A 14,812-nucleotide genomic window follows, 5' to 3' on the forward strand; every position below is an offset into this window, starting at 1 on the left:
ACCAACGGCAATTTTTACTCTGGTTTCCAGTCTACATCTGCCGTTTGGCCTGTGAAACATGATAAGATCCAATAGATTTATGATTGTAAATGTGTAAGTGATATGGAGTGAAAAGCGAAATTCAACAAATGCACTTGATAAGATATCGCATGAGAATACGAGACACGAGGAACATAGAACAAATCGAACTAACTATTTTGATAAAACTTCAACTACGAGAAAAAAGTAGGAGGCGCGTGAAAAAAACAAGGCATAGAGAAAAATGGAGCCAACTAGATAAAAACTGAACTAGAAATGATTAACTAACAATGCAAGCACATTTATAAGACTCTAAGAAAGACTCAAGTTGAATAAAGCTAAAAATATAACCCTATCTCTAAGACTCACTGATAATAAACTAAATAGAATACAAGCTGCATATCAATCTCAGTATGATTAAATAGGATACACTACCAAATTATTTGTCCAGTCACAGAAAAAGGATGAGGTTTGATTCATCACAATAAACTCACTCATTGCAGCATCAAAACTAAAAGGCAAATACAGCAAAAACTAAAAGGAACAATGAAATTTGAACTGAACCTATAGAGTTTAACATACCATGTACCAACAAATGCACACTTCCGTTACTGTAATAATCATACAGCATAAGCCTTTCATCCACCGAAGAATAATAAGCTCTTAATGCGACCACATTTTCGTGCCTAACATCTCCAAGAATCTCCATGATCCGCCTGTAATCCAGTTCAGAGATACCCTCCGACTTGCGCCTCTTCACCACAAATCTTGGCTGATCATCGATCATAGCCACGTACGCACTTCCAAAGGTTCCGGCCCCAAGCAACTTCACAGAAGCCAAGGCTACATCTTCGACATCAAAAGCAGGGCAAAACTGTGAGACCAGAACCAGCTTATGTGATCTTGAAATTTCAAAGCTCAGATCACCAAAGGAAGAAGACAGATACAAAGCATCGGAGAGGGTGCTAGAAGATCGATGGCAGAGTTCCCATATCTGCTGTTTCTTTATAGCAGCAGCCACCAGCCTCTCCCAGTTATCATAGATTGCAGACATTCTTCACTAACTGAATCTTGCAGTAATCAACAAATAATTCAACTCCTAATTTGTTTCTTCTACTTTAGCTGGAATTTTCTTCTTTTTCTATCCCTATATGGATAATAAACAAATTAATTCCCACCACAAAAACTTCAGCGTCAAAATTGATCCTATATATTTAGCAAATTAAAAAAGAAATGGAAGCAAAAAATTTATCTGATGTACTAGAAGAGAAGACTTATAAGTCAATGTCAGCAACTAGCCAAATTCAATTTACAGGTTGTGATCTATCCCATTTGATTGCCAGCTTCTGTATTAAATGTTGGGTGGTTGCGTTGGGTACAATACAATGAATGAGCATTATGCATTATTGTTATCCATAGATCCAGAGCCTTGCATTTGGAAAAAATATCAAGCCAAGAATGATGAACACTCAAAACCTCCTCTTCCTCACTTTCTCATCTCTCTTCATTCTTTCAATATTGTTGTGCAAAATGTCCCACTTCTTCCTGTGGCCTGATTCCCATTCGCTCCCCTTTCCGCCTCAGCAACTGTGGCGATCCTGGCCAAGAGTTAGTATGCGAAAACAACGTCACCTTAATACTATGTCAAAGCAATCCATTACCAAAACTTCAGCATTAGGGTCTCTGATATTTCCACAGACAACAACATCTGCTCTTTACCTATACATGCTTCGTCCGATTACTATTATAACTGTGCTTTTGAAAGGGGATCCTGCTTTGCCTATAAGCTCATTAGTTTGGTGAGGTGCGAGCATCCGTTGCGTAATCTTCCCTCTTTACCCAACTTACTGATTGTGAGCAATATAGCAAATATACATATATAAACGTCAGAACCAAAAGATATGGACTCTATGTGCACATTAGATACTGTACTGGCAACATCTTGGCGAAATCAAGATTCGGAATTTTTGAGTAATGTGTCCCTCTCAGAAATCCATCAGTCTCTGCTATATGGATATAATTTAAATTGGTACAAGTTAATGTGTCTCTACGGCCAAGAAGGTGTCGATCCGGATATGCTAGTTAGTTGCCGTTCAGACCTTCAACGTAAATTGGGTAAGGATAGATCATTTGTTTACAAGTTTAGGATTCCATTTCTATTGTTGATATCTTGTTGATTTCTTGAATTTGCAGACTACATCATGGACTCCTTCCTATCACCTAAAGGTAATAGAAAACAAGTGGTGATGTATACATATATAGAGTAGTCCATGTTCCCCCTAAGACCGCCATTAAATGAGAATCGAGAGCTATATCAGTTTGCTGATTCATTAATATCAGTTCGTTCATTCATGAATATCAATAGAATTATGTGATATTGAAAGTCAGCATATCAATTGATAGTAATGACTAGCGTTATCAGTTCGTTCTCAGTTCTGATTTTAACGTCATTTGATCACAACTCTCTCTCTATATATACATACATACATATTTATATACCTCTCAACAACTTTGATTGTATTCCTGATTAGGTCCAACTGGAGGCTTTCTCATGATTTTAATGTTCATATTTGGTGAGCTTCTGAACTTGTGCTGCACTATTTAATTATTGACTGCTAATATCAATTCCTAATTTGCATAACAGATTTGTATGTAGGCAGTAATTAACTTTGTTTAGAAAATTTCCAGCTATTGTATTTATAGGGATAGGCATTGCAGCAAAAATCATTATCACCATCACACTTTTCATCATTTTTCGGACTGAAACAGAGCCCGGTAAAGACTTCTCGATTATATTCTGTCATAGAAATATGTCTTCACTCTGTTTTACTATAATGTGTGTGGAAATGCAGATTGGCTACCCGGTGCTCAATCCGTTGGCGAGATGATCCCACCGATTGTAGATATTAGATACCACTTTAATGCTTCTAATTCGCCAATTGTTTACTTGGAACTAAGATTCACCGTGGGGTTTCTCTGCGCAATGGGGTTCCTAATCTACAAGTTCCGAAGAAGGCATTTGTCCGCGTACGAGGAAATAGAGAGCTTCCTACAGAGTGACAACCATTTGTCCCCTATCAGGTACTCCTATTCAGACATAAAGAAGATGATTAGAAATTTTCGAGAAAAACTAGGTGAAGGTGGTTTCGGCTCTGTTTACGAAGGAAAGCTCCGAAGTGGCTATTATGTAGCCGTCAAGCTATTGGGAAAAGCTAAAAAAAATGACAAAGATTTCATCAATGAAATCGGAACAATTGGGAGGATCCATCATGCCAATGTTGTCCAACTTGTAGGATATTGTGCGGAGAGATCCAAGCGTGCCCTCATACTTGATTTCATGCCAAATGGTTCTCATGACAAGTACATCTTCAAAACAGACAAAACATCTTCATTGGACTGGGATATGAAATTCAAGATTGCAATTAGACTGGGATATGAAATTCAAGATTGCAATTGGAGCTGCTCGAGGGATTGAGTATTTGCATAGCGGTTGTGATATCAAGATCTTGCATTTCGATATCAAGCCTCACAATATACTTCTTGATGACAAGTTTGTCCCCAAGATATCCGATTTCGGGCTGGCAAAGTTATGCTCGGTAGACAAGGACACGGTGACGATGACGGCTGCTAGAGGCACCATAGGCTATGTGGCTCCGGAACTCATCACCAGAAGCATCGGCCTAGTGTCTCACAAGGCCGATGTGTATAGTTTTGGGATGTTGTTGATGGAGATGGCTGGTGTAAACAGAGATTTGAAGGGAAACATGGATGATGCAAGTAAGTATTTCCCATATTGGATATATGACTATATTAACCAAGGCAAGGAGATTGCAATTGTTGAAGAAGAGGACACCAATGTTGACTATGTGAATGAGAATGGAAAAAATGCCCTTAAGAAGATGACAATAGTTGGCTTATGGTGCATGCAAATGAATCCAGATAGTCGTCCATCAATGAATAAAGTACTGGAGATGTTGGAAGGTGATGTTGAAGATTTGAAGATTCCAGAATATCCAGCTCAGTTAGTGATTGAGGACAATAATCAAGCTGCAGATTCAACTGCTTCTTCATCACTATTTAGTTATGACAATGGTAGTAGCATTAGGATTAGTATAGCATGAATATATATTCTCGGCTGTTTTTGCTTGAAAGAATCAAGCATATTTGTAGTATCAAATTTATAAATGTTGAATTATTGTTTTTCTTTCTTTGTCCCAATCACAAATCTTAATAAAATAATTCTCGGCCTATTTATAGTCAATCTTGATTAGGAAATCACTTACTAATTACTATAGGTTATTTGAAGTTGTAGCTCGATATTCTCACTAATTAAATATTCTCTTACTAAATTCTTAAAATTATCCTATATACTACATTTTTGCCTTTTCGGGTATAATTTCTTGGCTACATCCTGGAAGTCGCCTCTGCTCTTCATTACTAAATTTCTAATACCCGAAATGGAAAAAGACATTGACTGATGTTGAAGAGAAGACTTATGTCTTTCATATGTTGTTAAATAAGAATGTGTGCCAAATTCAAAATTCAATTCATCCCATTTGTTTGTTTCTGTATTAAATATTGGGTGGTTGTAGATGAGCTTTATTCATTATTTGTTATCCACATTCTACTATATATTGTGATCTAGTCTTGGTCACACATCCATAGCCTTCCATTTGGAAAAAATATCAAGATGATCACTCAAAACCTCTTCTTTCTCACTCTCTTCATTCTTTCACTTCAATTCATTCAAAATTGTTATGCAAAATGTCCCCCTTCTTCCTGTGGCCTCATTCGCAATATTAGCTCCCCTTTCCGCCTCAAAAACTGTGGCGATCCCGGCTACGAGTTAGTATGCGAAAACAACGTCACCTTAATGTACATCCACTCCCGGAAATACTATGTCAGAGCAATCCATTACGAAAACTTCACCATGAGGCTCTCTGATATTTCCACTAATGACGACGACAACAACAACAACTGCTCTTTTCCTATACATTCTACGTCCGATTATAATTTTGACCGGAGTTTCGACAAGCGGTTGAGGTATGGCTATAATCTCATTAGTCTGGTTAGGCTCGAGGAATTGAGTATTTGCATAGTGGTTGTGATATCAAGATCTTGCATTTTGATATCAAGCCGCACAATATACTTCTTGATGACATGTTTGTCCCCAAGATCACCGATTTTGGGCTGGCAAAGTTATGCTCCGTAGACAAGGACGCGGTGACGATGACGGCTGCTAGAGGCACCATAGGCTATGTTGCTCCGGAACTCAACTGCAGAAGTATTGGCCTAGTGTCTCACAAGGCCGATGTGTATAGTTTCGGGATGTTGTTGTTGGAGATGGCGGGCGTAAACAGAGTGTTGAAGCGAAACAAAGATGATTCAACCAAGTATTTCCCAGATTGGATATATGAATGCATTAACAAAGGCGAGGGGATAGGAATTGTTGAAGAAGAGGACAACAATCTTGATGATGAAAATGGGATTGGAAAGAGTGTACTTGAGAAGATGACAATAGTTGGGTTGTGGTGCATACAAATGAATCCAGAAAATCGTCCATCAATGAACAAAGTGTTGGAGATGTTGGAAGGTGATGCTAATGATTTAAAGATTCCAGAGCATTCGTCTCACTTAGTGAACGAGGACAAGAGTCGGGCTGCATATTCATCTGGTTCTGTATCACAGTCAAATTATGAGAGTGGGAGTATCATTGAGATTAGTATAGCTTGAATCTGTATTCTCTCTTTGTTTTTGCTTGAATCAGTTGGGCATCTTTAGTCCTCCCTCAACCTCTTGCTTGTACTCCCTTCGTTTTTTAAAAGTAGCAACTATTTTCATTTTGTGACGTTCCGTCAAAATAGAAACTTTAGAATCTTTCTATTTTAGGATATGGACCCCACAAACTCTACTTTAACTACTTTTTCTCTTCCTCTCTCTTATTTTACTCAATTTTCTTTTCTTCTCTTGCTTTACCAATTTTCTCACTTACTTTACCAATTATGCATTAAAACCCGTGTCGTTTCAAATGTTTCTATTTTTTTAATACGGAGGGAGTATCAAATTTGGTGCCCCAATTTCTTTTTCCTTTTACTGTGGAGTGTGTTTAGTGTCATGGAATTGAGAACTTGGATTTAAAAATGCAGCATCCATTCAAGTTCCATAGGTTTTTGTAAAATAATGCATTATTGTATCATTGTATGTATGATCACAAGAAGTACGATTGAGCCAACTTAGAGTGGTGACCAGACGAAGAATCCACCACGACTAAATAGAATTTGGAGTGATGGCCTAGCAAAGAATCAGTCGTGACCAACGAGAACTCGGAATGGTGGTATAGCAAAGAACTAACCGTGACCAACAATAGCGTTGGCCATTAAGGGAAGTCTATTGTTACAAACTCAATGTCCCATATCGGTTGTGAGGGCAATTGAAGTGTGATTTATAGACTAAATGAACTCTCTATCCTAGCAGGCTAGTTTTTTGGAATGAGTTTGGTAACAGATACTCCTTCGTCCCACAATAAGAGTCCAATTTAGCCATTTCCGTCCGTCCCACAATTAGAGTCCAATTTAGCCATTTCCGTCCGTCCCGCAATTAGAGTCCTTCACTTTTACCATAAATGGTAAGTAGGCTCCACATTCCACTAACTTATTTCATTCACATTTTATTATAAAACTAATATATATATATATATATATATATATATGTAGGGTTTTGATCTATGCAAAACTAGATTTAAATACAGAAACGCAGAACAATATCATAATTAGGGCACTTTTAGGTCATAATGAGGTAATTTTTAGGTCATGCTAACAAAGCATGACCTAAAACGATCTTAGCATGACATTAAACCTAAATATTATAATATGACATAAAATTGCTTAATTATGACATTCCGTGTTTTTGGTTAATTATTGACCATTAGATCATCTAATCCTAGGGCCAAGATTTGGTCTGCATTTCTGGATTTAAACACATACTTATTTTGATCATCTCCCTATATATATATATATATAGGGTCATGTTAAAGTCCTTTGCTATGCTTAGATTTAAGTTCCAATTTGATTTGGATGGTTGGATCTGATAGATGAACGACGCTGATTTAAGCAATTCTTAACCATTCCGTAGTTCATTATTTCGTTTAATTCGTTCATTACGAGGGTGAAATAGTAATTTTAAGTTCTAAAATCTGCAAAAAATGAGGAGCCGCGATTTTAGCGGGATACCCCCACTACTTTCCATCTACCGCCTCATTCATCAGAACCCGTATTTACTCCCGCTTCTCTCTCCAAAGCGTCTTCTCAAATTCTCTCAAATTCAATTCAACTAGCAAACCCTAGCCGCCTACGTCATTGTATTCGACGGTAAACTGAAATTCAAGCCGTTTTACAGTCGATTTGCAGGCTTCGGTTCTGAGTTTTAAGGAGAGGTAGGGTTTTCCGATTGTTAATTTCGTTTTTCAATAACCCTTTCTTCAAGATTCGCCAGTAACCCAACACCCACACCACCATTCAGCCAATTACCACCAATCCGACGTATTTGTTACTGAAATCAATCTCCGTTGTTGTGTGGTTGGTTTCTTTCGCAGATCTTAAAATGACGAAAAGAGGACGTCCAACTAATTCACAGCAATTCCAGCAAGAGGGTGAGCTTTTGTCCGTAGGTTCAATTCGAATTGCTTTGTATGTTTGGTTTGTAAACCCACATGGGTTAACATAATTTGTACATTATTTGCATAATTGTGTGAATTAAATTAACTACTGTATCCAGTAGTCGTAAATTCAGAATCTGGTTGTTCGTTGTAGGTGGGGTTTTAGATTGGGAAAGAGTAGATTGTCAATCTGTTTGTTCATTACTTGGTATAATATCTTCATTATTTGATTATGTGATTGCATTATTTGGATGGTTAAGTGGTTACATGTATATATATCATGTATGCTGCAACATGCTTGTGTTATGATTGCATTATTCCACTATGTGATTGCATTATTTGCTGATGTGATTGCATTATTTGAAAATGTGATTGCATTATGTTGGATCCTGTTGTAAATCTGTTTGTTCACTACTTGGTATAATATCTTCATTATTTGATTATGTGATTGCATTATTTGGATGGTTAAGTGGTTACATGTATATATATCTTGTATGCTGCAACATGCTTGTGTTATAATTGCATTATTTCACTATGTGATTGCATTATTTCACTATGTGATTGCATTATTTGCTGATGTGATTGCATTATTTGAAAATGTGATTGCATTATGTAGGATCCTGTTTTAAATTGTCAAACATTAACTGGAATATGTGTTTGTAAATTACACTATATAGTCGGTGCAGTATGTGTACATGTTGAAGCATGATTTTATTTTACGCATGAATTAATGTTCGTTTGGCAGATTTGTTTCTACTATATACCTCTGTTTGTTATTCTATGTATTGCACGTTTAATGATGCAAGTTGGTGCTGCTCGACAGGGACAAAGCAGTTGAGGAGCAACATAGAAGATGCAGTGGATGATCTACTGCCAGTTGGAATAGCCCAGAAATTCCGCGAACGAATTACGGAAGCTTCAACCAGCTATGCCCAAAATGACTGTGAAGACAAGAAGAACAAAGGCCGGAGGGAGGACTATTTGTACTGTCGTCGAACACCTGCAGAGTTCTTGTCCTGCTTGAAGAATTTTACGCCGCAGCAAAAGGAATCTGTTGCCGAACTAGGATTTCAATCTATCATGTGTTTCGATGCCATGAAGCCGTCACGGAACTTGTACATGAGTCTAAGAGTTAATGCAATATTTGTACATTATTTAGCTATATCTATGCATTATTTATCCTGTTTTATGCATCATTAGACTGATGTTGTATATGAGTCTAAGAATGAATGCAATATTTGTATGTTCATTACTTGAGTGATTCTGTACATTATTTGGCTATTTGAATGCATTATTTATTCTGTTTAAGCATCACGTGGTTGTTGTTGTACATACTACATCCTAGCTCCTAGGCTTGTTAAACCCTTAGGGAAAACAAGAAACGTGCGCTAAACATCGAAACACAGTACAACTTAAATGAAACGGGGCAAGATTAAGGTTCATTACATATCACAAATAATGCATTACAGAAGCTAAAACTACGCATTACATTACATAATATGTACATTATGTATATCTGTTTTAAAAAATGTCTACGCGCTATGCACGTGCAACCCAGACGAATTACTGCAGCTCGTGTATTCGGACAACGTTTTTTAGATTTAGAACATACCACACCCTAGCCCCTAGGCTTGTTAAACCCTTAGGGAAAACAAGAACCTTGCGCCAAACATCGAACCACGGTACAACTTAAATGAAACGGGGCAAGATAAAGGTTCATTACGTATCACAAATAATGCATTACAGAAGCTAAAACTACGCATTACATTACATAATATGTACATTATGTATATCAGTTATGCATTATTTGTTTTACTTTATTCATTATTTTCTATTTTCATGCATTATTTCGTGTACATCATATGATTAAATATGTACATTATTGGCCATTCTTAGTGCATTATGTTTACCGTTTTGGAAAATAATATACTTTACTGGAAATATGATTTGCTTAATAATTAACAACCATGCAGTACACCTACACGCAAGGTACGAGATTCAATACAAACCAAGCACAGTAACAATGTTTTGCAATCATCGCGCGTGATTCGGTTCTGCATTATTTGTTTTACTGTGTTCATTATTTTCCATTTGTCATGCATTATGTCGTGTACAACATTTGATTAAATATGTACAGTATTGGATCTACTGCCTGTTGGACTTGCCCATAAACATGAAACTTGCATCATATTTCTGATGAAACAGTAAAGAGTCAGTACAACATGAAAAACGATTTTGCTTATCTACACAGATTATGTAATGCGATTGAGAACAGACGCACACCAACATGAAAAACGATCTCGATGCTCTACACTGATTATGTATGACGACTGATATTCAATTACAAAATGAAATCGTCGAAACCACTAAACATGAGCGAGAAGTGGGTGAATAACCTTCTTCCATTGATTATCGAGCAATCGTGCACAATCTACATTTGTCTGCGTTTGATTCACAAAGCACCGGCGTGAACAATCTACAATCTATAATCGTGAACTGCCAATTGCTCGAACTGAAATTATCAAAATTAAAATCGGTGTGCTGGAGAAAGAAATCAGCGAGAAATTGGGAAGAAATCATTTGTTGAAACTGCATACGGCCTAAAAGGAGTAATTCATGGATAATTCCATAACTAACAAATTTGGTTAATCCCTATTTCACCCTCAAGCGTTGAAAATTAATTTTTTTTGATAATTTCAGTTTAAAATTTAAGCCATTAGATGCATTGAAATCCATGGATGAGATTAAGAAGGAGATTGGATTTAATAGGTGAAAAGGATTTGAGCACAATCCTATATATATATATATAATTGAGAAACACATTCCCCTAACTTATTTAACCCACTTCTCTTTCCATTTCATAAAATTAGTGCTCAAATCAAATAAGACTCTTATTGTGAACGGAGGAAGTATTACTGTACATACTAGAAAATATAACTGTAAACATACACAGACCATTACTCTTAATAGAATTCTACCTTTTCTTCTTTGAATCAAACTCTCTTTATCAACTCCTACAGCTCTCTTCCAAAGTCTCGATGACCGTTCTTCTATCCGAAGTTCCTGATGTCCGGCAACTCTGTACCATTAGCAACAGATTCACCAATAAAAGAATCGTAAAACGGATAATGAAAAGCAAAGGAAATAGTTAAGGATTACGGTGATAGCATGGGCAATAGATTCTCCAATAAGGATTCCAATCTTGATTGAACAGATGAACAATCGACTCCATTAATTTCCTCCAACACCTTCACAACTTCAAATATCGTAGGCCTATGTTCCACGACTGTGCCAACACAACCCGCTGCCATCTGCAACGCTTGTGCCAGCGCCTGCTTGTCTCTGTACCTCAGAAAAGCGCCATCCACCAGTTCCGCAGGCCAGTCATGAGTATGATTAACGTACCGAACCAGCTCAGGCAGCGATGAAAAAACTTGAGATGAGACTCCGTAAAAAAGTTCAAGCAGCACAACTCCAAAGCTATAGACATCAGAAGCCTGTGACACTTCCCCCGAGCTTGCTACTTCTGGGGCACAGTAGACTGAATCTAGTACACGTGGCAGCCTCTCAGGACTGATCAGATTTGCCAATCCAGCATCAAAGGCCACAATGGTATGATTTTGGTCGTTGATGAAAATATTGGAGGATTTTATATTTCCAAGCACGAGCTTCTGATCTTGTCCGTGGACGTGAGCGATGCCTCTTGCTGCTTCGAGAGCAACTTTGACTCTGGTCACCCAGTCTAAAGGTATCACACCATCACTTCTTTTCCCTACAAAATCAACATAAACACATTCAAAAACAATTCTTGAACATTGCTTGTAATCTGCAGATAACTACCACATAACATTTTACTTTTGGACAAAACAAGATTCAACGTACCATGTAGCGAAGATATGCAGCCTTGACGGTAATAATCATACAACAAAAGCATTTTGTCTCTTCCATAGTAATAAGCCTTTAATCTACCGATATTCATGTGATTCAATCTTCCAAATAACTCCACATGCTTATGAAAATCCTTGAATGTTGGATTCACATCTTTAAATCTCTTCACCACAACTATGCTTCCATTGTCGAGTATTGTCCTGTAACTAGTACCGAATGATCCTTTCCCAATCACCTCTGCAGAAGCCTCCAATAAATACTCGATCTCAAACACAGGACCAACATTAACATCCTCAAGAAATACAAGTTTTCCTTCTTGACTCATTGAGTCCAAAGAGGGGCTCACTCGGCTCGATATGTCAATATCCACCAACATCTCCACCACTTCAGATATTTTAGGTCTCTTTTTTGCAGAATTAGCCACACATCTAATTCCTATTTGCAGCATTTTAATCATCTGTTCACTAATGGAAGGATGCTTCAATAGATCGGGATCAAAAACGTTAGCAGCCCTCTCTTTAGTTTTAACTGAATTAACCAGCTTGACTAGGTTAACAGCCGCAGGAGTCTTTCTAGTTAGAAGTTGAAGTAGTAGAATTCCAAAGCTATACACATCTGATGAAGTGGATATCAGTCTAGTTTTCGTCATGTTTGAAAAGAGGAAATATGATACACAACTATATAGTTGTTGATTGAGAAAAATATTTGATGCCTTAATGTTTCCATGGACAAGCATCCCACCAAATTCTTTGTCCTGGCTGCACCAACGGCAATTTTTACTCTAGTTTCCCAGTCTACATTTTTCGTTTGGCCTGTGAAACATGATAAGATATATAAGATCATTGCTCCAGTCAGTGCTCCATTATATCAACATCTAAATGATATAAAGTGAAAAGTGAAAAGTGAAAAGTGAAATCACCAAATGCACTTGACAAGAAGTCAGCATGAGAAGCATACCGCACATTTGGCATGAAATACGAGACACAAGGAACATGGAACAAATAGAACTAACTTGATAAAACTTCAACATAAAAAAGTAGGAGGCGCAGGAAAAAAAATACACAGGAACAGAGAACAAGTTGAGTTAACTTGATAAAACTGAACTAGACAATGAACTAACTATACACCTCTTCCGAAGAGGGAGAGCGCTACACACAGCAATCGCTTATACTACTTTGTACACTTCAAATGTAAGGATCAGTAAGCCCCATTTATAAGACTCTACGTAAACTCCAACTTGAACAAAACTCTAAAAGATAGCCATATATCTAAGACTCCACTAATAACAAACAATTAATAAAATAAGTAGAATACCAACTACAATGCAATATCAGTATGGTTAAATAGGACACACTGCCAAATTAGTTATCCAGTCACAGAAATAGGATGAGGTTTGGTTCATTCATCAATCCAAATATCTAGAGGGAATCCATAATTATATAGTCTAATCACTAATGATCTCAAAATAAACTCACTCAATGCAGCATCAGAACTAAATCGCAAATACAACACAAATTTAAGTTCAATTGAATAAGGAACAAGGAAATCTGAGCTGAACCTATGGAGTTTAACTTACCATGTAATAGCGAATGCACACTTCCGTTACTGTAATAATCATACAGCATAAGCCTTTCATCCGCCGAAGAATAATAAGCTCTTAACGCAACCACATTTTCGTGCCTAACATCTCCAAGAATCTCCATGCTCCGCTTGAAATCCAGTTCAGAAATACCCTCTGACTCGAGCCTCTTCACCACAAACCTTGGCTCGCCATCCATCATAGCCACATACACACTTCCAAAGGTTCCGGTCCCAAGCAACTTCACAGAAGCCAAGGCTGGATTTTCGACATCAAAAGCAGGGCAAATCTGTGAGACCAGAACCAGCTTCGGAGGCAAATTATGTGATATTGAAATTTCGAAGCTCAGATCGCCAAAGGATGAAGACAGATACGAAGCACCGGAGAGGGTGCTGGAAGATTGATGGCAGTATTCCCATATCTGCTGCTTCTTTATAGCAGCAGCCACCAGCCTCTCCCAGTTATCATAGATTGCAGACATTTTCCCTAAATTGAATCTTGGAGTAATCAGCAAATTCAACCTAATTTGTTTCTAAGACTTCAGCTGGAATTTTCCTCTTTCGTTAACCCTAATTGATAAATAAAGCAAATTAATACCCACCCCAACAAGCTTCAGCTAGTAAAACAGTTGATGAGGCGAGGCGAATAGAAGACAACAGAAATTTCGAGACACTCAATTTGAAATGATTCGATGTCATCATACCTCGAATTTCACTAGATTGAGGCGAGGCGAAGAGAAGACAACAGGAATTTCGCCGGCGAGAAAAGGGAAGGATGAGCGGCGGATACAGCCGGAATTGCAGTGGCCATTTCGTCCCAATATAAAGAAAAAACCGATCTTTGACTTGTGCTCCATCCATGAAAAACATCAAATAATAATGCCAACGGTCAAAGTCTGAGACTCAGCCTTCGAATTGCTGTGCTGTGATATGGACAATTTTAATTTATCACGTGATGGAGTACGTACTAAACAAGCCCAACAGCAGTAAAGCCCAAGACAGAGTATCAGTTCGGCATGACTAAAGAGTATCAGTCCGGCGTGACTAAAGAGTTCAGTTCGGTACAACCAAAGAGTTCGGCCCCAGCCTACAGCTCGGTGAAAGCCAACTCATCAAGCTCTGCTCTCAGGTCGGCATCAAGCTCTACTCTCAGATCGGCAAAAGCTGCTCGGCAATAATTCAGCAGTTCGGTCTCAGTATTTGACCGAACTAGGAGATAGTGGACTCATGCAGGATTTCCACCTCCACTACACCCACGATCTATTTAGTGGTGTCAAGCAGTCATTAACTCATGCATGATAGTGGACCCATGCAAGATCGCCACGATCTCCACGACATCCACTACCTAGTAAATGCTGCATGCCACGATCTTGGTCCTTTGTATAAATAGAACCTAGATCAGATAGATAAGGTCTTCTGCTTCTTCTTTTAAACTCTAAAAAAGCTCTTAGAGAGAATATCATAAAGCAGGCCAGTGTTGTAAGCTGTAATTCGCAGATCAAGCAATACAAACCTGCCCCCATTTCTCCCCGTGGACGTAGATTTACCTCAGTAAATCGAACCACGTAAAACCTCTGTGTCGTAATTTATTTTTACGTGCATTAATTACCATCGAAAATTCGCCGCTTCATCACTGGCGCCGTCTGTGGGAAACAGAGAACCAAATTTGTGATA

General features: G+C 37.9%; 3 protein-coding genes and 1 pseudogene across 6 annotated transcripts; 2 read left to right on the top strand and 2 right to left on the bottom strand.

The window, feature by feature from the left end:
- Positions 1 to 1,126, bottom strand: LOC121791425 (probable inactive receptor kinase At4g23740). Its single transcript, XM_042189380.1, has 2 exons — positions 601 to 1,126; positions 1 to 49 (listed from the first exon to the last, which is right to left on the bottom strand). Exons 1-2 carry the CDS (start codon positions 1,070 to 1,072, stop codon positions 15 to 17), a joined length of 507 nt encoding a protein of 168 aa, XP_042045314.1. The 5' UTR covers positions 1,073 to 1,126; the 3' UTR covers positions 1 to 14.
- Positions 1,127 to 1,343: 217 nt separating this feature from the next.
- On the top strand, positions 1,344 to 4,222 carry LOC121791422 (annotated as a pseudogene).
- Positions 4,223 to 5,178: 956 nt separating this feature from the next.
- LOC121791424 (LEAF RUST 10 DISEASE-RESISTANCE LOCUS RECEPTOR-LIKE PROTEIN KINASE-like 2.3) lies at positions 5,179 to 5,751 on the top strand. Its single transcript, XM_042189379.1, has one exon. It carries the CDS (start codon positions 5,179 to 5,181, stop codon positions 5,749 to 5,751), a length of 573 nt encoding a protein of 190 aa, XP_042045313.1.
- A 4,174-nt stretch (positions 5,752 to 9,925) lies between these two features.
- LOC121791423 (probable inactive receptor kinase At2g26730) lies at positions 9,926 to 14,082 on the bottom strand. 4 transcript variants are annotated; one of them, XM_042189376.1, is made up of 6 exons: positions 13,843 to 14,082; positions 13,137 to 13,708; positions 11,555 to 12,372; positions 10,832 to 11,444; positions 10,651 to 10,751; positions 9,926 to 10,113 (listed from the first exon to the last, which is right to left on the bottom strand). In XM_042189376.1, exons 3-6 carry the CDS (start codon positions 12,294 to 12,296, stop codon positions 10,082 to 10,084), a joined length of 1,488 nt encoding a protein of 495 aa, XP_042045310.1. In that variant the 5' UTR covers positions 12,297 to 12,372; positions 13,137 to 13,708; positions 13,843 to 14,082; the 3' UTR covers positions 9,926 to 10,081. The 4 variants fall into 4 exon arrangements, with proteins under 4 accessions (XP_042045310.1, XP_042045311.1, XP_042045308.1 ...); XM_042189377.1 differs by lacking the exon at positions 9,926 to 10,113 and adding an exon at positions 10,134 to 10,184; XM_042189374.1 differs by lacking the exon at positions 9,926 to 10,113 and having other exon boundaries at positions 10,225 to 10,751.
- Positions 14,083 to 14,812: the final 730 nt, after the last annotated feature.

The sequence above is a fragment of the Salvia splendens genome, unplaced genomic scaffold, assembly GCF_004379255.2.
Source record: "Salvia splendens isolate huo1 unplaced genomic scaffold, SspV2 ctg807, whole genome shotgun sequence".
Lineage (NCBI taxonomy): Eukaryota > Viridiplantae > Streptophyta > Magnoliopsida > Lamiales > Lamiaceae > Salvia > Salvia splendens.

Coding starts and splice junctions, on each gene's coding strand:
- LOC121791425 (XM_042189380.1), bottom strand. CDS start 1,072: ATGTCTGCAATCTATGATAACTGGGAGAGGCTGGTGGCTGCTGCTATA. Junction 50..600: donor TGTGCATTTGTTGGTACATG/GTATGTTAAACT, acceptor CATGTTTCACAG/GCCAAACGGCAGATGTAGAC.
- LOC121791424 (XM_042189379.1), top strand. CDS start 5,179: ATGTTTGTCCCCAAGATCACCGATTTTGGGCTGGCAAAGTTATGCTCC.
- LOC121791423 (XM_042189374.1), bottom strand. CDS start 12,296: ATGCTTGTCCATGGAAACATTAAGGCATCAAATATTTTTCTCAATCAA. Junction 11,445..11,554: donor CTGCATATCTTCGCTACATG/GTACGTTGAATC, acceptor TTGATTTTGTAG/GGAAAAGAAGTGATGGTGTG. Junction 10,752..10,831: donor CTATTGCCCATGCTATCACC/GTAATCCTTAAC, acceptor CTAATGGTACAG/AGTTGCCGGACATCAGGAAC.